The 24366-nt window shown below is 49.0% G+C and overlaps 7 protein-coding genes across 7 annotated transcripts; 3 read left to right on the plus strand and 4 right to left on the minus strand.

The window, feature by feature from the left end:
• Positions 1-404: 404 nt before the first annotated feature.
• Positions 405-3384, plus strand: DEU56DRAFT_907293 (uncharacterized protein; the record flags this gene model as incomplete). The annotated part of the gene is made up of 11 exons (XM_041356883.1): positions 405-525; positions 579-661; positions 715-772; positions 826-921; positions 974-1489; positions 1541-1725; positions 1776-1957; positions 2008-2156; positions 2206-2520; positions 2572-3037; positions 3087-3384. The coding sequence occupies 11 exons, from the start codon at positions 405-407 to the stop codon at positions 3382-3384; spliced, it is 2469 nt and encodes an 822-aa protein (XP_041213910.1).
• Positions 3385-6355: 2971 nt separating this feature from the next.
• On the minus strand, positions 6356-7257 carry DEU56DRAFT_751526 (uncharacterized protein; the record flags this gene model as incomplete). Its single annotated transcript, XM_041349575.1, has 6 exons — positions 6356-6376; positions 6463-6718; positions 6778-6852; positions 6906-6992; positions 7060-7128; positions 7178-7257. The coding sequence occupies 6 exons, from the start codon at positions 7255-7257 to the stop codon at positions 6356-6358; spliced, it is 588 nt and encodes a 195-aa protein (XP_041213911.1).
• Positions 7258-7862: 605 nt separating this feature from the next.
• On the minus strand, positions 7863-8624 carry DEU56DRAFT_907295 (uncharacterized protein; the record flags this gene model as incomplete). Its single annotated transcript, XM_041356884.1, has 3 exons — positions 7863-7989; positions 8052-8496; positions 8549-8624. 3 exons carry the CDS (start codon positions 8622-8624, stop codon positions 7863-7865), a joined length of 648 nt encoding a protein of 215 aa, XP_041213912.1.
• Positions 8625-10722: 2098 nt separating this feature from the next.
• DEU56DRAFT_868442 (uncharacterized protein) lies at positions 10723-13829 on the plus strand (the record flags this gene model as incomplete). The annotated part of the gene is made up of 14 exons (XM_041355486.1): positions 10723-10839; positions 10862-10987; positions 11114-11212; positions 11266-11459; positions 11508-11608; positions 11629-11672; positions 11727-11875; positions 11929-12085; positions 12110-12509; positions 12558-12696; positions 12744-13247; positions 13298-13317; positions 13367-13607; positions 13724-13829. The coding sequence occupies 14 exons, from the start codon at positions 10723-10725 to the stop codon at positions 13827-13829; spliced, it is 2397 nt and encodes a 798-aa protein (XP_041213913.1).
• Positions 13830-14136: 307 nt separating this feature from the next.
• Positions 14137-14819, plus strand: DEU56DRAFT_907297 (uncharacterized protein; the record flags this gene model as incomplete). The annotated part of the gene is made up of 5 exons (XM_041356885.1): positions 14137-14222; positions 14273-14458; positions 14507-14533; positions 14605-14713; positions 14760-14819. 5 exons carry the CDS (start codon positions 14137-14139, stop codon positions 14817-14819), a joined length of 468 nt encoding a protein of 155 aa, XP_041213914.1.
• A 219-nt stretch (positions 14820-15038) lies between these two features.
• Positions 15039-17657, minus strand: DEU56DRAFT_725961 (uncharacterized protein; the record flags this gene model as incomplete). Its single annotated transcript, XM_041347896.1, has 4 exons — positions 15039-15346; positions 15405-17082; positions 17141-17428; positions 17487-17657. The coding sequence occupies 4 exons, from the start codon at positions 17655-17657 to the stop codon at positions 15039-15041; spliced, it is 2445 nt and encodes an 814-aa protein (XP_041213915.1).
• Positions 17658-23172: 5515 nt separating this feature from the next.
• DEU56DRAFT_907300 (uncharacterized protein) lies at positions 23173-24293 on the minus strand (the record flags this gene model as incomplete). Its single annotated transcript, XM_041356886.1, has 3 exons — positions 23173-23697; positions 23760-24068; positions 24117-24293. The coding sequence occupies 3 exons, from the start codon at positions 24291-24293 to the stop codon at positions 23173-23175; spliced, it is 1011 nt and encodes a 336-aa protein (XP_041213916.1).
• Positions 24294-24366: the final 73 nt, after the last annotated feature.

Raw genomic sequence — 24366 nt, forward strand, 5'->3', positions numbered from 1 at the left:
ACTCAACACAGCCGATTTAGTTCTGCGATTATGCTGTGTCTGTTCAACGTGTCTGTTCAAGACACATGTTTCTTCCATACGTCGTCCAACCGTGGCCGTTAGTGCCGAGAATTTGTATATTTGTTAGCGGATCTAATACATCGACTGTCAACTGTTATTCGGGCAAAGCTATGTTACTGATCATATTTCGCTGACCCGAATACGCTGATCACAATGTGTCTGGTTTTCCATTCCTTAGTATCGACTGGCCCTGATCCCTCAGCCAACCAATCTTACATACTTAGCTCCGATTGTTTGGCCAGTTTTAACCTAATACGGACCCTCGAAACCTAATATGTAAGTCTTGCGGTGGACATAAAAGCGCATTCTTGACTCATTCCATGCAAATTTCCCTTTTTTGAACAATGACCAAGCCATCAACATCTCGCAAAGTCGGCCCTCCTCGCAAGGCCGCCCCTCCTCGCAAGGTCGGCCCTGCCCGCGCAGCAAAGACGAATCACAAATTTGGAAAATCTAAGGCGAGCGGTCTTTTTACTAATGGCGACAAGTCCCTAACCCTTAACTGCTGCAGCTCCCAGATACCTTGCCTGTCGCCGACGGTTCTGTTGGAGATGGAAGCCCTGAACCATCCCCTACCAATAAGGATTCTGGCGCACTTGCAGTAAGCATAACTGTGTTCATCATTCTGCCAACTTACTGACAGAACTTCTTCAGGATGATACCACTGTGGTTGACTTGTGCCTTCCGACCGATGACGAACTTGTTGTACCAGGTATTGTCTTGATTATTTTGTTGCATGTTTTTACTGAGACATTGATCATCCAGATAGTCCTGATGTCCCAGTACTCCTCAAGAAGCGCAAGCTACGTCAGCGCAGGAAAATATCTTCTGCAGCGCGTGAAGTTGATGAACATTCAAGTGGTATGTTACACAAGTGTTACTGTATTATAGTACTCTAATGCCGTGCCGCCAGAGGCCTCTCCTGAGGGCAGCGACTATGAACAGAGCGAGCCGGGCTCCAACGATGACGATGCCGACAAGTCACCTGTGCCTTCTCGTACACAGCCTGATCAAGAAGTAGACGAGGATCGCGTCTCACCTGCACCTCCTGCTCGAAGGGCCAAGGGTAAGGGGAGGGAGCAGCCTCCCCCTGCGGATGATGAAGACCTACACGACGTTCAGCATCAGGTTGACCTTGACGACGGTCAGCAGCAGGTCGACCTTGACGACGGTCAGCAGGAAGTTGACCTTGACGAAAATTCTGGTGATTCCCTTCTGTCTGGCCGACTCCCGCAGGAAGCCATCGATAAGGCTGTCGCCCTGGGTGACAAAACAGTTGCAGAGGCGGAGAATATTGCCAAGGAGTATGGCAAATCAACACGCACGATCTTGATTCAAGCCGGGTTAGCGGTGAAAACTACTCGGGCTGACAATAGTTGGAACATGTACCAAGCGTGGTACAAGATGAAGTACCCCAAGTCTTCTGACAGTGAGTAGTGTCCAGTACCCATCAAATCTCTTTCTTACGCTATTTTTCAAGTGTCTACAAATGACTGGAAGCAGATGCAACGCGACCGTTGGCTCAAAGACTCCGACCAGCGTGAAAACCCCGAATTATGGAAGGAGGTCCGCGAGTTCTGGGACGGGAGCTCCAGGATCGCAGAGGAGTCCTCGAAAGCGTTATACAACCGTGTCATGGCTGTGTGCGATGCCTTTGCCCTCAGTGTAAGTTTGTATCGTCGATATGTTTGTATGTTGTCTTAAGTCATTTGCAGTGCCAAGCTTATTCGCGCCTGGAGGATATTTATGTGGGGGGATTCGTATTATACACAGGTACTGCCGAAGCGGGTCGACGAGCGGCGGGGGTGTTCGCTGGGTCACCACTTATCCTGGACCTTGTCAATAAGAAGCAAGCAGACATCAAAGAACTTTTTGATTACTTGACGACTGTCATCAAGTAATTATCTTTTCCTTCTACATGTTTTGCGATATTAACTTGTGTTCTAGGTACAATCGCATTGACGATACGGCCTCCTTGCCGTCCTTTACTCGTTTTACGGCTCCGAAATTCAATCCTGAGCTCTCTTGCGAGAAAGGGGAGGGAACTCGTGACCGTAATCGTTGTGTAGCTCCCATCATGATGGTAGAAAAATTTGGTAAGTTCTATGGTATTAATATCTATCATTGTATTCATGCTAGCTACAGAAAGTGTTGGTATTCCGCACGAGGCGAAAAATATTCCCTGGAAAACCATGCTCAACTCGCTATACCTTCACCAAGCACAGGTTGTCGACTGGCCTGCAGGTGTCCCTCCTGTGGGCTCCGATTTCGTATTCAAGGACTTGAAGACCGACGAGCTGAAGGCACTAGTTGGTCCCTACCTAAAGCACTGCATGGGCTCTGACTACAATGCGGAACTTGCTCGTGTCGAACACCCGGAGCTGAAGAAGAAAAGGAAAGATCAGTTAAGTGGGGTGAAGGTTCCTGAGCAAGAATTGATGTTCGTACCTTGGTCGGATGGTAAGATTGAACTTTCTTGTATCATGGCGCGACTCACTCAAATCCTGACAGAGTCTAAAGACTTGATGAGCAACGAAGATTCCGACATGTTGAACATCCCCCTCATCACCGACACGGATGGTAAAGTCCAATGCACTCTCATGGATTGCGTTCTGTTTATGAAGAATCTGCTGCCTAATATCGAGGTTCCGGACCCTGCCGCTTCCCCTCGCGATTCTCCAACTCCTCAGCCCTCCTCACCACTTGCCTGGTCCCCTTCTCCACCACGTAGGGATCACCGCAAGGTCTTGCCACTTCCCCGTTCCAAAGTTGCTCCTCGTCAACCTTCGTCGCAGCAAGGTGTTGTCATGCATACTTCGAACCCTCAACTTACGTCTCGAACGACTCGGCCTGCACCTAGCGTACCTGTGAAATCTCGCAAGGCTCCAGAATTCCCACCTGTTCGGAAGCGCCGACGAGATGAGAGTGATGATGAGGATAACAAGGTGCTAAGACGCATCAAGAGCAGCGCTACACAGTATGTCTTCTGCTTTTCACACAGATCCTATACTTATTATCATAACTAGCCATTATAATCCCTGTGACCATCAGCAGCAGCGTCGTTCGCAGCACCATCCCACTCATCTACCTCGTCATTGTAGCCGATCACCACCTATGCGCCATTCTCGTCAATATACCTATGCGCAGTCCAGATCTCCCGTCCGACACCAGTATGCTTATACCCGAGAGTCTGCCCCCATTGCTGGTCCATCGAGGCATGGGACCAAGGCTTGGGTGTCTCCAACGGAAGAGAAGAAGAGCAGGAGGAGGAGGATGGTGGCTACGATCATGATTACTACGAAGATTATTAATGAACTTCGTTAACTATTTAGTCATGTTGTCCATCTCCCTGTGCCGTCTTCTTGGACCTTATATTCATTTGTCTCGTAGTGCAGTTTGAATGAATGTCTTGATTGATACACATCACACTGATATAAGGACAGTGACATATATTTAGCATGACTTGTCAATGTAAGACATTAGGATTTAAGACATTAAGACTTATGACATTAGGATTTCCTGATCATTGAGTGTTGGTGCAAATTCCTAGTGTGATCTTGACTTGGAAGGTTACTGTTGCACACTGGGAATTCCCGACTTCGGAATATGGGGGTCTGGATATTCCCAACCAAATAATATGGGTGGTCTGGGAATCTCCGACAGTAGAATATATGTGGTCTGGATATTCCCAACCAAATAATATGGGTGGTCTGGGAATCTCCGACAGCAGAATAAGGGGGTCTGGATATTCCCCACCAAATAATATGGGTGGTCTGGGAATCTCCGACCAAGGGGGTCTGGGAATCTGCGACAGCAGAATATGTGGTCTGGATATTCCCATCCAAATAATATAGGTGGTCTGGGAATCTCCGACAGCAGAAGATATGTGGTCTGGATATTCCCAACCAAATAATATGGGTGGTCTGGGAATCTCCGACGGCAGAATAAGGGGGTCTGGATATTCCCCACCAAATAATATGGGTGGTCTGGGAATCTCCAACAGTAGAATATATGTGGTCTGGATATTCCCAACCAAATAATATGGGTGGCCTGGGAATCTCCGACAGCAGAATATAGGTGGTCTGGATATTCCCAACCGAAGAAAATGGGTGGTCTGGGAATCTCCAGCTGAGGAATATATGTGGTCTGGATATTCCCAACCAATTAATATGTGTGGTCTGGGAATCCCCGTCATGAGAATACGGGGGTCGGGATATTCCCCAACATGAGAATAGGTGGTCTGGGAATCTCCAGCTCAAGAATATATGTGGTCTGGGAATCCCCACCAAGAGAATATGAGGTCTGGATATTCCCCACCAAAGAATATTGGTAATCTGTGAATCCCCAACATGAGATTAGGGGTGTCTGGGAATCTCCGACATGACAATATTGGGGTCAGGATATTCCCAACTGAAGAATATATGTGGTCTGGGAATCTCCGGCAGAAGAATATATGTGGTCTGGATATTCCTGAACACTTGATATGTGTGGTCTGGGAATCCCCGAGATGAGAATATGGGGGTCTGGATATTCCCACCCGAAGACTATGGGTGGTCTGGGAAACCCCGATACATCATTATATGTGGATGGGAAGTCCCCGCTGGAGCATATATGTGGCTAGGGAATTCAAAACATGATCATATGTGGCCGGGGAAATACCATCATGCCATTATCGTGACATTATATGTGGTCTGGGAATCCCCACAATGATCATATAAGTGGCTTGGAAACCATCACTTGAACATATACTCATGGTCTCCATACCACCCCTTCATGACCACTATGCCACCCTCCCATGGTTTTCATACCACCCCTTCATGATGCCTATACCACCCTCCGATGGTCCCCGTACCACCCCCTCATGACCCCAATACCACCCCCTAATGATCCCTATACCACCCTCTGATGGTCCCCGTACCACCCCTTAATGATCCCCGTACCACCCCTTAATAATCCCCGTACCACCCCTTAATGATCCCCGTACCACCCTCTGATGGTCCCCGTACCACCCCTTAATGATCCCCGTACCACCCCCTAATGATCCCTATACCACCTCTTAATGATCCCTATACCACCCCCTAATGGTCCCTATACCACCCCCTAATGATCCCTATACCACCCTCCGATGGTCCCTATACCACCCTCCGATAGTCCCTATACCACCCCCTAATGACCCCTATACCACCCCCTAATGATCCCTATACCACCCCCTAATATGGTACAAAAATCGGCGCAAAGGACCCCTGACACCACCCACAATACGGGAAAGCCCATGGGAATTGTCACACAAGTATGTCCCAGGTGGGCTGGGACAGCATTGGTGTTATCCCACAGGACTTATCCCACTCCTACAGTATAATGGGAAAACCAGAGGAATCACACCTCTTAGGTTGATACTTGTGTAGAGGACTATCAACCTAATAGGTATCTTTTTGGGGGTGACTGAAGTGGTTCCGGCCATGTTGAAAAAAATTGGGAGTCGACACTATTCCAGAGCGTCTCCAATTCGTCTACTGACCCGTTATTTGCAATCTTAAAGGCAGGTATAAATGACTTGAGCATCTGACACTGCTCGTGCGACAGAATCCTGGTCTGCGACATCGACATGGGGTTGTTCTGGTTGAAGGTGCGTGTCTCCTCTAAATCACACAGTATATATTTTAAGATCTTCCACAAGGGATTTGCATACCACAACCAATTATAGGTACACGAATCAATATATCTATTAACGATGACTACATGATTGCTAGGTGACCAATCCCAAAGCTCAAGACAGAATTCCGGACAGATTTACATGTGCGTGTTGTGGCGCACCTCAGCCCACCGAAAGTATCGAACAATCCACTAAATTTTGAATCAGCGAACGACATTGGATTGAAGTGTGCCCTACTTACCAGCTTAGTCCTCCGCACAGCGCCCATTACTGCAAGTGCTTGGTCTGCTGACAATGTTGAATTGGTGGGTATGCCAGGGAACAAAGCTCGCTCCGGTGGCCAAAGTCTGAACCACCGGTAAAAAATATCATTGAAGAATTCGCTAAAATCTCTTTGACTTGCGCGAGCGTTGAAGAGCTCAAAGTATTCATCCGAGTTGGCTTGGAGAAACTCATCCTGAGCATTCCATACATGACGTCGGTAAGGGGGACACCCTGACATCTGTATCGCTGACATGTCAGTTAAGATGGATATGAAAAAAACGGGGCTCGTACAATGGCTCAAGGTGGACGGTAATGATAAGGATCAATTTTGGTAAGGACGATTTTTATTTATGGGCCACCAAAGAAGCTCACCCATAATCATGTGATCATACTATAGAACTACATAGGCAATTTTACAATAATGTCTGACATAACAGAGCTCGACGGCTGTACTTTGATACCAAGTCCTCGTCTACCTCACTCACAGCTGCATAGCACCATAGTTCTTCAGTAGCCGCAACAATGAGTGTACACCGGCACACGAAGCCATCAATGCGATCGTGATGAACTGAGGTTGTGTAACATAGATACTCTTCAATGTGGCCCAATGTCTCAAGCCGTTCAGACAGGGTATCCAAAACCGCTTGTCGGCCATGTTCAAAGTTATTCACCAATTCATCGGACAGTTTGTCCAGCTGAATGCATGCCCTGAGCTTGGACTCGACATCTTCGACACCAATTCTTTAGCGGGGGCCATAAGTCAGTAAGGTCTAAATATGTTCATCGAAACAAATTCATACATAGCTGCACCATTGGCTAGCTGGACAGGTTCAGACTGGATACTCTGCTTAGCACCAATAATTCGTTCCTTATTCCTGTATGAGGTCTGTTACTACCGTAAATTCAGACCAATTGAATATATACGCACCTGTGATAGTATTGCCGTCTGGATGCGCGTGCAGCTTCAGTACGCTCTTCTTGAGTTTTATGCAATTGAGGACGGCCCATGACTACTCTACAGTAAGACATAAGTCAGTGATCAGTGAGGTCTGAATACATTCATTGAAGAAATTTGTACGGACTCATCTGTGTTGCTCTTCTTGAGTGAATTGCGTAAACTCTGCTTAGCAGCATTACATCGTTCCTTATTCCTGTATGAGGTTTGTTACTACAATTCAGACCAAGTGGATATTTACGCACCTCTGATAGTATTTCCGTCTGGAAATGCGTGCAGCTTCAGTACTCTCTTCTTGAGTTTTGTGCAATCGAGGACGGCCCATGACTACTCTACGAGTTCACTGTGAGTTGGAGATTTAGTACTGGGTTGGAGATTTATGATAGATTTACAATACCCTAGGACATCAACTAGGCCGCGGATTTAGCAAAACCGGCACTTCTCGCTGAGTCTAGTCTATACAGTCTTGTTCTCAATGAGATTCGCACTGAAACTAAACACCCCCTCGAGCACTTCTGGTACCATTCATACATGGTATTGTGTGCCTTCTCTAGTGACTCCCAGTCCGCGTCATATCTAGTGACTCCCAGTCCGCGTATCTCGCCTCCCAAGGCAGCGGGACATGATTCATCGAACGGGCTCTAGTGAAGAACTTGACACTGGTGGCACCCATTATTTCCGCGGAGCGTAGGAAGATGGTCGCAATGGAAGGTAGGTTGAGGCTGGTATGAGTAGCGTCGAACGCGCGGATCTGAGCTTACATAGAACCTCTAAGTGTGTCAAAACGCCGTTCAACGATGCCACTCATTGTCACTCCTTATTTCTCATCAAAATTCACACTGAAATTCATGGCAGCCAAGCGCGATCATATTGCACACAGTAGAAACAACTTGGAAGGCTTCAAGAAACATGTTACATACAATGCATACATTAGGGCAATATCTCCGTTTCACCGCGGTCGATTGCCGCTTCCATCAACTGGATGCCTTCGGCTACTGAGCGCACCTTAGAAAACGAGGCCCTGCTCACACCAATAACATGGGAAGAAGTCTGCTGCCTGTTGGTGAATCACTAGTCAGTAAGTGTTAATTTGAAAATAAAACGATGCAAATTAATTACCAAGTGGAGAAGATGCCAATGCGGCGTCCACGAGTCACCCAATAGAAGGGTCCCATAGCATCGTTTGGAGGTATATCATAGGTCACATTGACCTGAGGCTGGGTGATGCCTGACGTCGCAGGAGAGACGGTGACAGCTGGGGCAGGCACTGGAACTGGAGTTGGTGCTGGTGTGAGTGGAGCTGAGGCTGTAGGTGGTATGGGCGCTGACACAGGTGGCACAGTGACACCTGACGTTGCAGGAGAGATGGTGACAGATGGGGCAGACACCGGAACTGGAGTTGGCGCTGGTGTGAGTGGAACTGAGGCGGTAGTGGTGGAAACAGTGCTGATGGCAGAAACAGCAGCGACCAATGCGTTCTGCACCACGCCGTGGATCGTGGAGGTCACATCGGATGCCTGCTTCCCAGTGATGTTCAATTGCGCCAAGAGCGCAGCAAGACTATCTGTAGAATATATGGTCAGGATTAGAGCGCACTTGAGGACACTTTTGCTTACCAGTACAATTGCCAGTACCATTACCACCAGCAATGGGCGCCACAGGCACAGCATCTATCGTGCTTGTGGAGGTCATCGTTGGGTGTAAATAGTGGGCGGAGAATTAATATGGAAAATTGGGACTCACCTGTATACACAATTATGGCTTTTGTACTGGGAATGCCGTCTATATCGAGTCATGGAAAAGCCACCCAGTGCGTTGCAGTTCATTCGTTGCAGTTCGATCTGAGTTTACCGGCTCTTCCCATGCATGCAGATCACATCACGCAAGCCAGCATGTACATTACACATGCATTTCACATGCATTACACTTTGCATTACATGTGCATTACCTTACACGTGCATTACACGTGCATTACAGGTGCATTACTCTTTGCATTACGCGCTTCACCCCCAGTGAAAACCGGTTATGTTGGGATGAGCCTCGATAGGTTGAGATGTGTCGTTCAGGCGGGACACATATAGGAACACATACGAGTCCACAGCGCCCCGTCCTCGGACAGTGTTAATAAGACGGGGCAATGTCCTATATGTTACCATGTGTGTACTTTCGCATCGAGCACATATAAGCACATCCGCTAGCAGTCCTGCTACCTTTGCACATATGCTCAAATAGTATCACATATGTCTCGAAGTTGTCATGCAGTAACTGGTATTATTTGCAGCCGCTACAGGAATAGGGTATAGAAAAGTGCAAAAACACATTGAAAAGCACCTTTAGTCCATTTATCGGTAGCGACCTAGTAGATGATGGATTAGAAGTCCATCGAGAGAATCAAGGACTTACGAGTGCAGCTGGTTCCTCGTCATATCCATATCAGTCAGTGTCATGGATATATGCGCATGAAAATGACAGCCTCGCACTATCCAAGGACAGTACTAGTATGATTCCCATGATACAGACTCAACATCATGGCGGTCATCCGCTGTTCTAAACTTGTATGGTCAGCATGGTCACACCTTCAGATAAACGACACACAAGAAACTCGCAAGGTGGAACTAGCGGAGGCGAGCGGCGGGACCTTCAACATGGGGGTGGGAAGATGGTGGGGAGGAAGAAAGGTGGGGCAGCAGAAATTCGGCCCCAACAATTTATATATGGCTTTGGGGTGCTACGAGCTCGAGGCAGGTAACATATTGCAATGTTAGCGATACAATGTCGAAGCGAAGTGATACGATGTTTGTGCGTATGATGCGATGTCGATGCGAAGCAATGCAATGTGCGCGCGTGCATGCAATGCAATGTCGATGCGAAGCAATGCAATGTTAGTGCGTGTGATGCGATACAACGTCGTTTTGCAAAATGTAACTAAACTTCTCATGATTCAGCAGATTCTGACATAGTACAAATAAGGTAACTAACTTCTCAGCACCTGTGGTCCCCTCCCGTCACAACCAGTTCTTACTGGGCTTCACCTGTTCCTCCCATTACCTTTGCAAAGTTTGCATCACTCCGCATTCTTGTCTGTATGGGTTGATTTTGTTTGTTGTTCTCCCTAATAAGACTATTCTACAGATTATCAAGCTCACCCTCCTGCGTGTGTTCACTGTTGGCAGCGTCCACATAACATCCTAGATGGCCTCTGCCCAAGGTAAGCACATGTTGGCTGCTCATGAACTATATCTGACGCTATTCACTAGATGACACCTCTCAGTGCCAATCTCCCAGAGCAATCCAGGCAGTTACTTTGCCTTGGACCTTTTCACAAGTCAACAGCCGTAAATGTCCCAGATTAAACGTGTATACACCGACGTCCACCTTGGAGCCCCAGAAGCCTGTGCATGCCTCGGTCACATTTGCTGCACGTCGAGATGGAACGATGCATGTGTCGGGCTGGCATGTCATTGGACAGAGTTCGGCTGCTGCTGTCCTGAGCACCTCACCTGCAGAGCATGAGGATACGTCCTTAAACTTTTTGGAGCCCAATGATTTCTTCACCATGGATGCCATGGATGGAGTCGTCACCAACAATATGGATTATGGAGTCGTCACCAACGATATGGATTTGCTGCAGACGCGGAAGCGCACAGCTGGTGTAAGTCTTATCACCGTCACATTTGTTAACATTTCGCTGATTTCGGCATAGGACCACCCCCTTCTCACTTGGTTAGACGAGCGCGAAAGCTATCTTGCGGAGATGATCCGGCTTGATGGTCGTGGGGATGCTGGCAATATGTGTGCAGGCTGTGGTACTGCTCCTGCATTGGTTCGATGCGAGAGCTGTGATGATTCACAAATGTACTGTCACGGCTGCACTGTCACTAACCTTGCCCACCCATCGCATCGACGAGTGGACTGGTGTGTGTTTCCAGAGGACGTCACTCAAGAAGCTAGGCCTTCGTATTCAACTCGGACATCCTATTGGCCAGCGCTGTATCCTTCCCCATAAAGCCTTCAATGATGACTTCGTTATCATGGATACGGACGGTATACACCAGGTTGGACTCGACTTTTGTGGTTGCGAGACTGCGCAAACACATACGAAGCAACTACTCCGAAATTGATGGTTCCCGTCCACCTCAACTGACCCCAGGACCGCAGCGACCTTTCGAGTACTATGACAGTATCATATCCTTTCATTTGAGTCGAAGGCATCTGCATACGAGTTCTATCATACACTCGTTCGCTTGACAGATAATACGGGCTTGTCAAATCGTAAGGCAGTGGGTGGTCTTTATTATCTCAGATGTTCTACAATGCTGACCTTCAGATTTAGGACCGCTATGAAGCATTTATGAGAACGGTGCGCGAATGGCGCCACCTGAAGATGGTGAAGCGCTTTGGTCGTGGTCACGACCCAGCCGGTGTTAAAGCTACATCGCCCGGAGAGTGTGCTATTCTATGTCCAGCATGCCCACAGCCGGGCAAGAATCTGCCTGACGGTTGGCAAGATGTCGGGAAAGCCAAACGGTATGTGGCGGGAACTCAATGGTTTCAATTAAAGGCTAACGTGTTAAGGTGGCTATATGCAATTTTTGTTGCAATAGACGCGAATTTTCGATTGAAGAGACGCGATGTTTCGAATGAAGATGTAGACCCCAGCCTTTCAAAGGCTGGGCGTATTTCGTGGAAGAAAAAGGATACAAGACCTTCCTGGCCCAACACCTCGGAGATGAGCAGGAGGTATGTGGTTGATGATATTAACCCGAGCCCATGCTTATTCACACCACCCTGCAGAAAAGCTCATGTTCAAATCACAATGCCGTCAACATGGCTGATACGAAGCTGTCACAAGGGCTCGCAGCTACAGGTGTGGGCACAATCAATTGCGCCCGTCATAACATGAAACGACCAAACGGAGTCGGAGATTTACAGAAAGGTGAAAAGTATGTTATTGTCTTTGCTTGTCGGTGTCGTGTCTCATCATGCATTCACACAGATACCTCAACATGGACTATCTGTTTTTTTCGACCTTACGCAGTACACAACTCCAAATGTTGAATGTTTCATACGACATCACGTGCCAATGGCACAAGAACCTCTGGGCGCGGATGAAATCATTTCCTCAATCCCACAGTTTGGACTACCTCACAAAGGTGATTCGATTTTTCGTGCCAAAGTTTCATCTCCCCGCACATATCACAAAGTGTCAAACACTTTTCTCATTCAACTTTACGTGTTTCGTCGGCCGCACAGATGGTGAGGCCCCAGAGAGAGGGTGGTCAAATATTAACCCCGTGGCCTCGAGTACGAAGGCTATGGGCCCTGGCTGCCATCGTGACACTCTGGACGACCATTTTGGGGATTGGAACTGGAAGAAAACAGTTGGGTTGGGCGCCTCTCTCCTCCTCAAGATCAAGGACACCCTTGCTGAGAGGGCTGAACACAAAATGGCATTCGAAGAATTCGACACCACTATCACTCCCGACCACCGTTCTGCGTGGTTGGCAGAAATGGAGGTTTGGGAGGTCAATCCCAATGACACAACTGTTTTTAATCTGCTCGAGGCTAAAGCTACATGTGAGTGCGGTATTTTATTCTACGAGCCTCGTACTAACAATCATTTAGCCATCACGCAAGCAAGTGCATGGCTTAAGCTTGCTGAGTTGGAGGCCGAGGAACTTCAGCGGGGCATCGACACGTCTTTACATCCGGAAATATCACGTAGTGTGCTCATCGCCACTGGCATCGACCTCGAAGAGGAGCAGTATGTAATGTCCCTCGTATTGTCATGAATGTGCTAATGATTTTCAGGCGTTGTTTGACCATTGCTGTGGAATCCTTAGGTATCCATGCTACTGATACACAAAAAAGCAGCATCGTGCGAATGCGGAACTCGCTACGGCGCAAAATCGACACGTGGAGACGCGCCCAAGTCCTCTACCTCCCCGCTGTCCAAAGCATTATCAATCATGCAGCGCGTGAAGTTCAAGAGAATGCCGAATGCATGAAGCTTTGGCTACCTTCCCAGCTGAGAGACAAACCATGTGATCCACGCCTGCAAAATGATGAGTGGGAGTTGCGCTACGCTCAAGCTCACGACACACTCGAAGAGATCCGTCAGTGCTTGCGGATTCATTGCTCTCTGCTGTCATTCAAACCAGAATGGATCCGGGGTCAAGGCGCGAACACGCGAGCTCAGAATGCTCTCGCTCGGGTCCATGGAAGGCGCACTGCGTGCATGAAGCGATACCGGTCGACATGGGTGGCGCTCAAGGCCCTAGCTACAGCAATGGGGAAGAAAGACTGGCAGGGGAGGTTGCAGGAGCTGGCGGATGGATCTGGATGATGGATGGCGTTGATTGCAGTGACAAAGGTGATAATGATGGTCAGTGTTTTTATTTAATCCATATTTGCGCAAGCTGATGTGCTGCAAGGTGTCTGCATCAAGTGGTGTAAAAGCCGTGCGAGGGCACTGCGCTGGTCAGAAGAGGTGGAGTTGTTGAGGGAAGAGATGCGCAGAGTGCTTAAGTTTTTTGCCTGGCAGGCAGCGTGGTGGGAAGATCAAGGAAAGCGGCGTGTTGGAGAGTGTGCCGCGCACGCTGAAGGGGTGTATGCATATGCTGTCCGACAGGCTAACCTCCGTCGCAGGATGGCAGACGATTTTCGCATACTGTGGTCACCTTATCTTTCACCGCATGCCCTCCCACAAGCCCTCCCCATCAACCCGCCATCTCAGCTGTCTGAACTGTCGTTACCTGACCTCACCATACCTGATATTCCCTAGCCCCTAGCTTCTGCGTTGTGCCTGCCAATCTATGGTTTGTGATGGATCGGGTCTTCTGGAGCTTCTGCGTAGTGTACCTTACATACATCATTGTCCCTTACATACATTATTGATCAATGTCACCGGCTTTCATTGAATGTTGAAGCCCTTAAGTGGCTGAAGACTGCACTGGAAATCTAACCGGCTACTATACAATATGCTAGGCTAACTACTGTAGGTCTGCTAGTTAACGTGATCTGATGCATCACTCAACATGCCAACGAGCATAGTTAATGCAATACTCATGTCTTGTGATAAGCAGACTTAATGCATTATACCTACAGGGACTTGTGGTCACTGGGGGGCACTGTAAGGATTCTGCGAGTATTCTGGTCTCAGGGATTGCTTCGCCTTTGTAAATGATAAGTATAGGACTGTGCTATGACAATCTTGGCACTCCGGAGCGACCCGCGGTGGGAGATATTCAATGACTTCCATACTTACATCGAACAGTGTTTCCCAAAGGTGTAAGTGGCATATACCTGTTATACCAAAGCATCACTCATAGCAAAACAAGCCATGCCACTCTACAGAAAACCAAGGTTGCGACCTACGCACTTGTCTATCATTGGCAAGGAACGGACACGTCTTTGAAGCCCCTTCTCTTGGCCGCGCATATGGATGTGGTTCCCATAAATGCTGCGACTGAATCGGACTGGACATCTTGGCTTATGGCATCGACAAGGAGCGCAGCAGGCCTACTGTAAGTGCGCTTTTGATTTGACCAGTCAGCATTGACATCTTATTGTAGGGCGCTGCTGCAATTGGAGAATATCTTGTAAAGACCTATGGAGAAGATTCCATCTCAATGATCGTCGATGAAGGAGGTAAGATAGCTCATTGACTTAGTTGCACGCGAACTCTAAAGTCCACTGCGGTTGCTGAGAAAGGGTACTCGGACATTCGCGTGGACGTTCTCACACCTGGAGGACACTCGAGCAGACCCCCCAAACATACTGTAAGGATACCTTTGTACACACAATGAGATGCCTCATAGTACACAGGGCATTGGTATCCTCGCCAGCGTTGTCACCGAGCTGGAGGCGAGCCCTCTCAGCACCTGACCACAGGCTCTCGCCACGAATAGTCCGTAACCACGCCCGCATTGGAATTTTTTTGGGTTCGGTTTGAGTTTGAACCCCAGAAAAACTGAACCTGACTGTTCCGAACCGTTCGCAAGGGTCTGGTTCTGGGTTCGACGATTTTGCAGAACCGGACCATGGTTCGGTTCTTGGTTCTCGTCCTCGACCCTCTGAACCGGACCGAACCGGACCACGGCAGCACTACGTATCACATTCATCGAGGACATTGTCGCTTGTCCAGTGCCGTGGTGCAACGGCTCCAAACTTTGGGATGAGATGGACGCTGCGGGTGATATTCAAAACAGGGATGATACTTGTGACTCTCTCACCAGACTTGATGAACCGACTAATTTTGTACATGCCGTGCCTCGGATCCGGTGTTGCAGGAAAGGGGGTAAACCACTCGACATATGTGAGGTGCTTGGGAGGTTGGTTTTCTGGAGGGAACAAAGACTGTATTGCCAATGCTGGCATTGAAAACACAACACGAATTTGACCTACACGGAAGCCTGCAATAAGATTATTACCCAGGCCACAACAACATGAATTTAAGGCATCAAACCATACCTTTGACCCCGACAAGACCGCCGGTACCATCATTGATAAGTGCAGTATCAAAACGTGCTGGTACCACATCATTTACTCGGAGGGCGGTGTAATGGGATCTAGAATGTATGCTATCCACTGTGACAAGCGGATTGCCGTGTCCCCGAGCGTCGGTCGACAACCACTTTATCTTGTGATATACAGGGACGGCGTGGAATGGCAGATGGATACCGGCAGCAAGGTTTTCTAGGCACTGACGAGTGATCACCTCGTTTGGATTCTGCTGTCGTGCAATGTAATGAGCGAGGGCCTCTCGGAAATAGGTTGCACCATAGTCGGAGATCAATTTTGGAATAGTCACGGCTTTAATACTTGGATGCTTCATCAATTTTTGGGTGCAGTCAAAGCGCAAGTCAGGCGGATGTGGATGACGAGGAGCATGATCTCCCTCAAGACACCATTTGACAAACTTCTCGTGACGAATGATCTTCTCCTTCCGCTCCAGCCATTGTGTCATCTGCGTGAATTCACCCTTATGATTAGTTGCACGGTAGGCGTCCTTGGCAAGATCAATATGTAGTCGTTCTGTGTACTCCGTGTTGTAATTATCTGTTGTTCCGAACGTTCGGATCATAGATGGATAGTGACGTCCTGCATGGAGCTTTGGGAGGTTGAAGTTGTTTCGGATTCCGAGGTTGACAAAAATCTCCTTGTTGTCGTGAAAGAGAGCACGAGCTTCATCCAGTAAAAGTAGTGTTTCAGAGCTATGACATGGGTACTGCGCGAGGTAAAGGAAGTTGAGAAGACCGCGTACAGCCTTAAGGAGGCGAGACGAAGCAAGATTTCCAGGAAGTCGGATGTCGATAATGATACCAAGAAGGAATCGGCATATTTGACCATGCTCAGTACCGCTGAGACGTGAGAGACTTGTAATACCCTTCATGAATAATTGAATGTGGTGATTGGGAGGTAAGCGACGGCATCGTGCATCAATCTCCGCTGCACCACATGCTTGTGCCAGCCATCCAAGCAAATGTTTGATGAGACCTTGATATAACTGGTGCAATACATCAGGAGTGATCACCTGGAAGATGTTCACATAAGGCAGGTCCTCCCAGAATGGGTGGATGATGGGTTTGATTCCAGCCACACGACATGCCTGTACAAACACCAGGTCACCGTCATCAAGGCTGACAAGAGCATCCAAGACAGCGTGAAGGTCGTGTAGCTCGAACGGTGCCGTGTTACTCTGGAGTTCCGCAGTGGGAATATCACATTTTGGACATTCCATTGCCTTCACTCCAGTCGCAAGTAGTTGTTCAGGATAGTCGCCAGCAAAGCATGCGAATAAAGGATGACAATGACGCTGTGCGCCATCACCACTACTCATCACCAGCCCATCAATACCCACAGTCTTAAGTGGAGCCAGTACACGGCTCACACACGCATGGTAGAGGTTTGCCATGGTACGGCGTCTTGAAGCTTTATTTGTGATGTGCTCAAGGCGGGTAGTGGACAAATATGCCAGGAGGATATGGGCGTGACAGGATGGCTTTCGGCGGATTTCTTTTGGAATGTTACCGATGGTAAGATAAACGGGGTAGGCACTTTTGTTCCTGAACATTGTCACCTGGGTTTTGTCGCTTGATATAATAATGGGGATGACTGTGGCTCCTGGACGTCGCTGATCAAGCAACATCTAAAAAGCATCCTATCAGTAAAACAGGCGGATGCTAAGTTTATGATAGTTTGCTTACCTGTGTATCCCACCACCACTTGCCGGTGTGCATATCATGGAACAGCCATACAGTGTGATCTTCATCGGCATAGTGACGCTCAGGTGCGAATATGAGAAAATCAGCAAAGTCGGGGTCACCGTACAAAGCTTTGATACATTCAATGATGTCTCTATAGAAGACATCAAATGCTTCACCTGCGATGACGATTTGTTCGCACTTGAACTTTGGTTGTCCAGGAAGGTCCTTGTCAATGATCTTATTTAGCTCTTTTGAGTTCTGGTATGAAAGACCGAGGCGATCACTGAGCTACATGGATATCAGCTCGGCAGTCAAGAACATACAATACCTATGCACTGGTACGTACCCCATCAATTGCAAGCAAGTCAGTAAATGCTGTTGATCCTGTCCCATGTAGCTTCGCCCATTTGGCAATGTCCCAGTCCATCTGGGAAGTAAAGGGAGCATAAACATTCACAGTGTTGCCAGCATTGAGACCATATGTGGCATTTGCACTGCGAGTCGGTCGTCCAGTCATTGGTTTGCCTGCATGTGCATCCGGATATGGTACGATAACAATGTCATCTCGCCCTGCGATACGTTGCTCGATCTGCTGACGAGCTTCTTGATTTTCTAACTCTTCTGCACCTAAGTCATTTGTCAGATCACCTTCATCTACAGGAGGCTCCCATTCATTATCCTGTATGGGGGGTTCCCACTCTGCTGCACTGTATGGATCATCTTCATCATCACCAGATTCACTCTTGTCATCACCAGCTTCTATTTCATCTTCCCCATAAGTACCGAAATTGTCAGGCTCAACAGAGGGTTGGTCATCTGTGGAATGTAATGGTGAGGGAGGAGTTGGACTCCTTGACCCAGACTGGGAGTTGGCAGTGCGAGAAGCAGCAAGAACGGCCATGCAAGGTGCTAGTCTGGTTTTGGCTAAATGTTGACTATAGCCCATCACTGAAAAAGATTCTTGACATCCAGGGCAGCTGACCATTTTGTCGTATCATATAGTGCAAGTGAGGTGTGCCAATCTTTTTGCTTCCAATCATGAATGTTCTTTTAGACTCCGCTGATATGAATATTCCAATACATAAGCCATGCTCCTACTTGGTACACTAGTAAGCGATTCCCTCTGCATAACATGGTTACGGTCTCTGAGCGCTCATTCCCTTCAGAACCTTCCTCTCCTCAGGAAAGCAGCCCATCCTCAGACCCTCCTCAATCAAACAGTTCTTCTCTCTCAAATAAGTCGGAAACATTATTTAATTATAGTCTGGTATCCTACCACCTCTTTCCGGGCATTATGAAGTCAGATGTATGTTTACCAACTGTAAGCATATGATCTATCTCAGGGGATGCAAATACTGAGCCTCTTGATTTGAAGGAGGACATAATTTTTATGCCTGGGAAACCACTCCCACCCACAAGTATTGCTCACCCGCGGTTCACAGGCAATCAAATGTCCAGGAAGCACATTCCATACGATTCTGATCCACCTCCACTGGAGGTTCGTTATGCCGCCCGATTCATGGGGTGAGGATATCGACCAGATTTCTCACCTGAAGCAATCAGCAAGGTAAAATACATTGAACCCCTCCCATTCTCCGCTCCTACTAATAAAGGTTTCCAAAGTTTGAAGACCAGCTGGAGAACGGTCTGTCACGAATGAAAACTACAACTTTGTACAAAGGGTACAAAGCGAAACTTGTAACTCGTGAGGTTGCACGGCAACGTATGTTTCTGTCAACTTTGGAAGCCGAAGAAGCCGACCTTGCTGCAACCTTTGCTGATGCCATCTGTGCTGAATATGCAGAACACTTTGGAGACGCGGAAGAAGAGTTACAGTGCTATAGGAAGCATTTTTCTCAGTGTGGTCGCCTGGAAGCCGATGTAGGAGACGCCCAGGCTGCAGCCCCGTACAGCACCATTTCCCCTTACTGGACGAAGTCATGCCTACCTTCCACAGGCCGTTGCGGACCATCACACGAGGTTGCGGAATCCGCGCACTCATCGCATCGCAACGCACTATCTGTCCATGTCCTGTCTGTATCCGTCCGTCCTCACTGGTGCGTTCTCATCCTTAGTTAGTCATTCCTAACCGTTCGCAGGGCCAGTTACATATCAGTTCCCATGCACGAGGTCGCATAGTGCTACTTACATATTATCCCCCTCCGACTTCGCGTACATATGCATTCGCTTATACAGTTCCGGTTTCTTACGGACTCTGTTATATACTACGTGCGGACTGGTATCCATCACTTTCCTACATTCCCTCTCTGGTTGTGTGTTGCGGAGTCACTAGCTTAGTCTTACCTTGTCTTTTCTTGCTTGAGCAATCATCTGTTTGCCCTCTCTTCTCGCGCGAACGCTCGCATCACCATCGACAGTTGGCTATTGCTAGACCTAGTTGAGTTCACTCGCGAGACAGTCCCGTCGCGTCCTGCATATACCTGGTACCTTACCCGTTTTACCTGTTTTCCCGTCCTGATACCTGGTACCTTCCCTGTCTCGCATACCTGGTATTCCCTAGACTTCGCATCCGCATACTCCGTATCCCTGCGCATCCTCGCACCTCTACGCATTCTCCCGCAAGCAGCTGTTCCGTCTCCAGCACATCACTTCCCTATTCACTGTTCCCCTCGCTCATACTTGAGGAACTGCTCTCAGAGCTATCCCCTTGGGTCGACTACTATTCTCGCACCCAGCAGGATCGGTACGCTATCACTATAGCGGACTTCTACGATTTCTCCCACAACTGGAGCCCACCGCGAGGGGATTATAGCCGAGAAAGTCGGAAGATCGCTAAGACAAACACCGGCCCGCATTGCGAAACAGAAGCTAGCATCTATTAGCCTCGACCAAGAAAGCTTCTTCGCACCAATCCCAGAGGAAGAGGATCATCCCGAACCCGGACCATCAAGATCACATCCGCAATCCCAATCCTCAGACGACGAACCCCTGCGTCTCACCCCGGATTCTCCGCTTTCCGAAGAAGAGAGAGATACTGTAGACGAGCTACCTCCGTTTTTCCCCGGATCATTTGACTTCCCCACAGACAAACCATCCCACGCATTAGACACTCCCTCTACCGCTACCTCCCTGACCTCATCTAGTAATCCTACCCGTGCTCATACACCCGAATTTCCGCGCTTAACACTACCCGTTATCTCCTTACCTCTTTCATCTCCTTGTAACCGCTTAGAATCCCTTCCCCATTTCGCACCTTCTCCGCAGAAGCTACCCACGATATCCCTTCTGATTCCGTCTGTTCCGCGTATCCCTATTCCTCCCGTAGTACCTATTACCATCGCCCCAGTACCTTCCGCTCCTACCGCAACCATGTCGACTAACACTTTCAGGATGCCTCTCAGGGGTACGGACAAAGCACCAAAGTTCGAAGGCGCTCCAGACAAGCTTCTGGAATTCATCGAAGATGTCAATGAGATCGCGGATATGGCCCAGGTAGTCGATGCCGCACGCATCAAAGCAGCTATGCGATATGCATCCTCAGAAGAATCGGAGACTTGGGCACTACTCGACGAGGCCGCAGGTAATGATTGGGACAAGTTTGTCAAAGCTGTCAAAGCATTGTATCCGGGTTGCGAAGGCGATAGACGCTTCACCCGCGCTGACCTTACACAGTTATCCGCAGAGCAATCCCGTCTGCCTATCAATTCGCAAGCGGAACTCGGGGTATACTACCGGAAGTTCTTCAAGATATCCAAGTTCCTACTCACGAACAAGAAGCTGTCGGAACTCGAACGCGACCAACTCTTTCAAGACGGATTCCATGCAGACATAGGCGCCCACCTCAGACATCGACTCAGTATACTGCACACCAACCTCCACCCCGGAGAACCATACCCAATTGACAAAGTCTACGAGGCCGCAGTATTTCTGCTACCAGGAACATCCGCAGTATTGATTCCAGCACCAGCGCAACCATCCGCTCGTACTTCATATGCACCTCAACCACAGCAATATGTTCTGTCCCCGCAACCACGCCCGCAACCAAGCCCAGGAGTGGTAGTCAAACAGGAGTATACGATGCAGAGAGCCCAAGGCCCATGCCATTTCTGCGGAGGAGCTGACCACTACCAACGATGGTGTAGGACACGCGACCAGTATATTCGCGATGGCAAGTGTGTAGAAGATGAAGGAGGACGACTTGTGATGTCCGATGGTAGAGGTATCCCAGGACATCGGGATAGCGGCACTTACCAGGAGCGCATCGACCGCTTCCTATCACAGACCCCCGCAACCGGTGCCAATGCGACTGTGATTGCAGGGTTATACTGTCGCGCTCAACCAAGGATACAAGTAGAGACCGACATCGACGCATCAGCATATTCGCTCACTCACGCCACGGAAGATGCGGAGCCTGATGAGGAGCTCAAGAAGTTAGAGGATGCAGCTATCGCAGCCTGTACGGCATATGCTAACACCCGGGCACGCAAATCAGACCTGAAGGGTAAGAATGTTCGCTTTGAAAGAGTAGAGTCATCCACGCGTCCCAAGCCTGGGCCCTCATCCAGAATAGCGCCGACCGAAGAAATCATATCGCCCCAGGTCCAGGAAGCTACCACCAGACCAGCATCTGATCCTGCGACAGTTCCGAAAGCCACTGCCACTACGGGAAACGCTGCTGCTTCATCATCTACGCCCGCAACTAACACTAACCCCTCTGCGAAGTTTAGATATGGATTCCCGTTGGAAGACAAGCATGCAGAAAAGCGAGTCGTGGACCGCATGCTAGACTCAAATGTCAATGTACCCATACGGGAGCTCATGGCAGTCTCACCCGACATCCGCAAGGTATATCGGGAGCTCATCACCCCGAAGCGAGTCATGGAAGGTATGGTATCAGTCAATGAGTTAACCTCGCGTTCCGAGATCGAAGCATTCGTACAAAAGTATGATCACTGTCTCCCGCGAGCAGACGATGGGCGCATCGTATCTGAACACTTCGAAGCATTGAGATGTATCAAAGCAACCTTGAAGGGAGGGCGGGTTCTTTCTTGCATCCTAGACCAGGGCGCTGAATGCATCGTGATGCCAAGGAGAGTATGGAAAAGCCTCGGATCGGAAGTACTGCGTTCGGATCACAAGCTAACCATGGAATCGGTCAATACTTCCACAGATTGCACGCTCGGTGTCATCGAAAACCTTGCGCTAGATTTCGGTACAGGAGAAATGTGGTTCCAAGTACAGGTAATCGAATCCGCACACTTCGACATACTCCTCGGTCGACCATTCTTCACACTTACGAGCTGCCGTACTGAAGACCTTCCCAACAGAGAACAAGACATCACGCTTACGGATCCTAATAGTCGCAAGGAAATCCGCATCGCTACGGAATCTTGGGTCAAGTTCTGCCCCGGATGCAAACAAGATGAGGCCTGCTCAGACCATCCGCGACGCCAATCTGGATGACCTTGCAGACATTCCTTTCACTCGACACTCGTTACGCACACTCGTTTCCACCCCCGCAACCTTCAAATTTCATCACTCAACACACACGCTCGCTTCATCTCAGAATATATCAAGTAATACAGTATGCATTTCTACCCCGGGTTTCGTCCGGCGCTCTTTTTCTTACCCTATAAACCACACCGCAACTAATTCAGAAAACACCGTACTCCATACACGCAGACGTATATACATACAAGGACAGAAAGGACTAGACCCGATGCACAACCAACTGATACTCTTCTCATTCGCACGCGGCTATCGCATCACGCACATTTGACTCGTATAAAGTTCGCATCATATACTCACCACACCCAGGGCACAGGATTGATACAGAGGAAGGCAGTTGCACGATGAAGATAAGACGGACGGTACTCCGCATGCACAAGACACGTCCTCAATTTCTATTTTCTTCTAATAGATAGTACCGCATCCACTTACTCGCATCAATTCTCTGTTTAGGCACTCAGTGGGGACACGGATTGGACATGGATATGGATTGGACCGGGCACCAGGACCACCTCTAGTAGAAGGAACGGAATACAGGAAGAAAGAGATGGATAGGATGGTAATTACTTGCGGGCAGCACGCCTCTTGAGGATGTTCTGCTCCTGCTTGTCAAGCGCAAGGGAGGCCTCAAAGATCATGCTATATGCTTGCATGAGCTTTGCGCGCACCTGGCGCATCTCATGCAACTCCTCCAGATCCTCTGCATCACCAGCGTCATCCTCAACAGCTATCTTCTTCCCCTTCCCAGTCGCAACTGGACGACGCTTAGCAGAACCAACCAGCTCACCATCAGATACCTCAATTGGATCCCACGCTTGATGTTCTGGAGAGGAGACGGTGCGACGAATGGAACCAGGCGCAGATAGGCGAGATCCACCAGCAACTGGAGTTGCGGATGCAATCGAAGGGGCCTTCTTGGTGGATGCCTTCCCGAAGGATGAGTACTCGCATTTGGTCCTCGCAACCTTGCAGGGATCGCATTGCTGACCCCGCGAACCACTGCAAGGCTGGTCACGCCTCTTGCAATTGCCACAAGGAAGAACATGATCAACCTTAGGGCCTGGGACGATCGCACGACCACCAGATTTCTGCGCAACCGCATCCTTAGCCAAACGATTCCTGACACGCAACAAACAGGACATCAACGCACCAACTCGCGTGACTCATCAGCCCCAGCAGATTTCTTCGCCTTACCCGCTGCCTTACGCGGACGTTTGGAGGAAGTCACCGCCCTGGTACTCGCAACCTCAGGCTCCCCATCCGCATCCTCCTCCCCACCACTAGCGCCGCCCAGAATCACGTCCATTTTCTCCGTATCGTCCTGCATCTTCTCGACGAATTGACACTCATGCGTTGCGTAGGTCATATTGCCGCTCTTAACTAAGGCAGTATCAGCTGCGGACAAAGACAGCTGCAACCCTCGCTTCTGCGCAGCAGCAAAAGAGGTGTCGAACGCAGCCTACATACCGGTCAGCACAACATGAGGAAAAGAACAGGAGACACTCACGGATAATGCGTCCCATTCCGCATTCCAGTCCCGCTTCTCCTGCATCAACTCTGGCCTGTCGTCCGGAACGGCCATCATCGTTGCGCCCAGCTTGTCGACAAGGGTCGCAAACTCCTTGCGAAGGCGCACAGACTCGTCCTCTACAGGTGACTTGTTGATGAAGACGAAGGGAGGCATAGTAGTTGAGGAAGAGAATGAGAAAGAAGGAGGAAAGAAAGACGATTATATGGAAGGAAAATTGCGCACGCAA

This window comes from Suillus clintonianus (genome assembly GCF_016758775.1).
Source record: "Suillus clintonianus strain FC179 chromosome Unknown DEU56scaffold_5, whole genome shotgun sequence".
In the NCBI taxonomy this organism is placed as follows: Eukaryota; Fungi; Basidiomycota; class Agaricomycetes; order Boletales; family Suillaceae; genus Suillus; species Suillus clintonianus.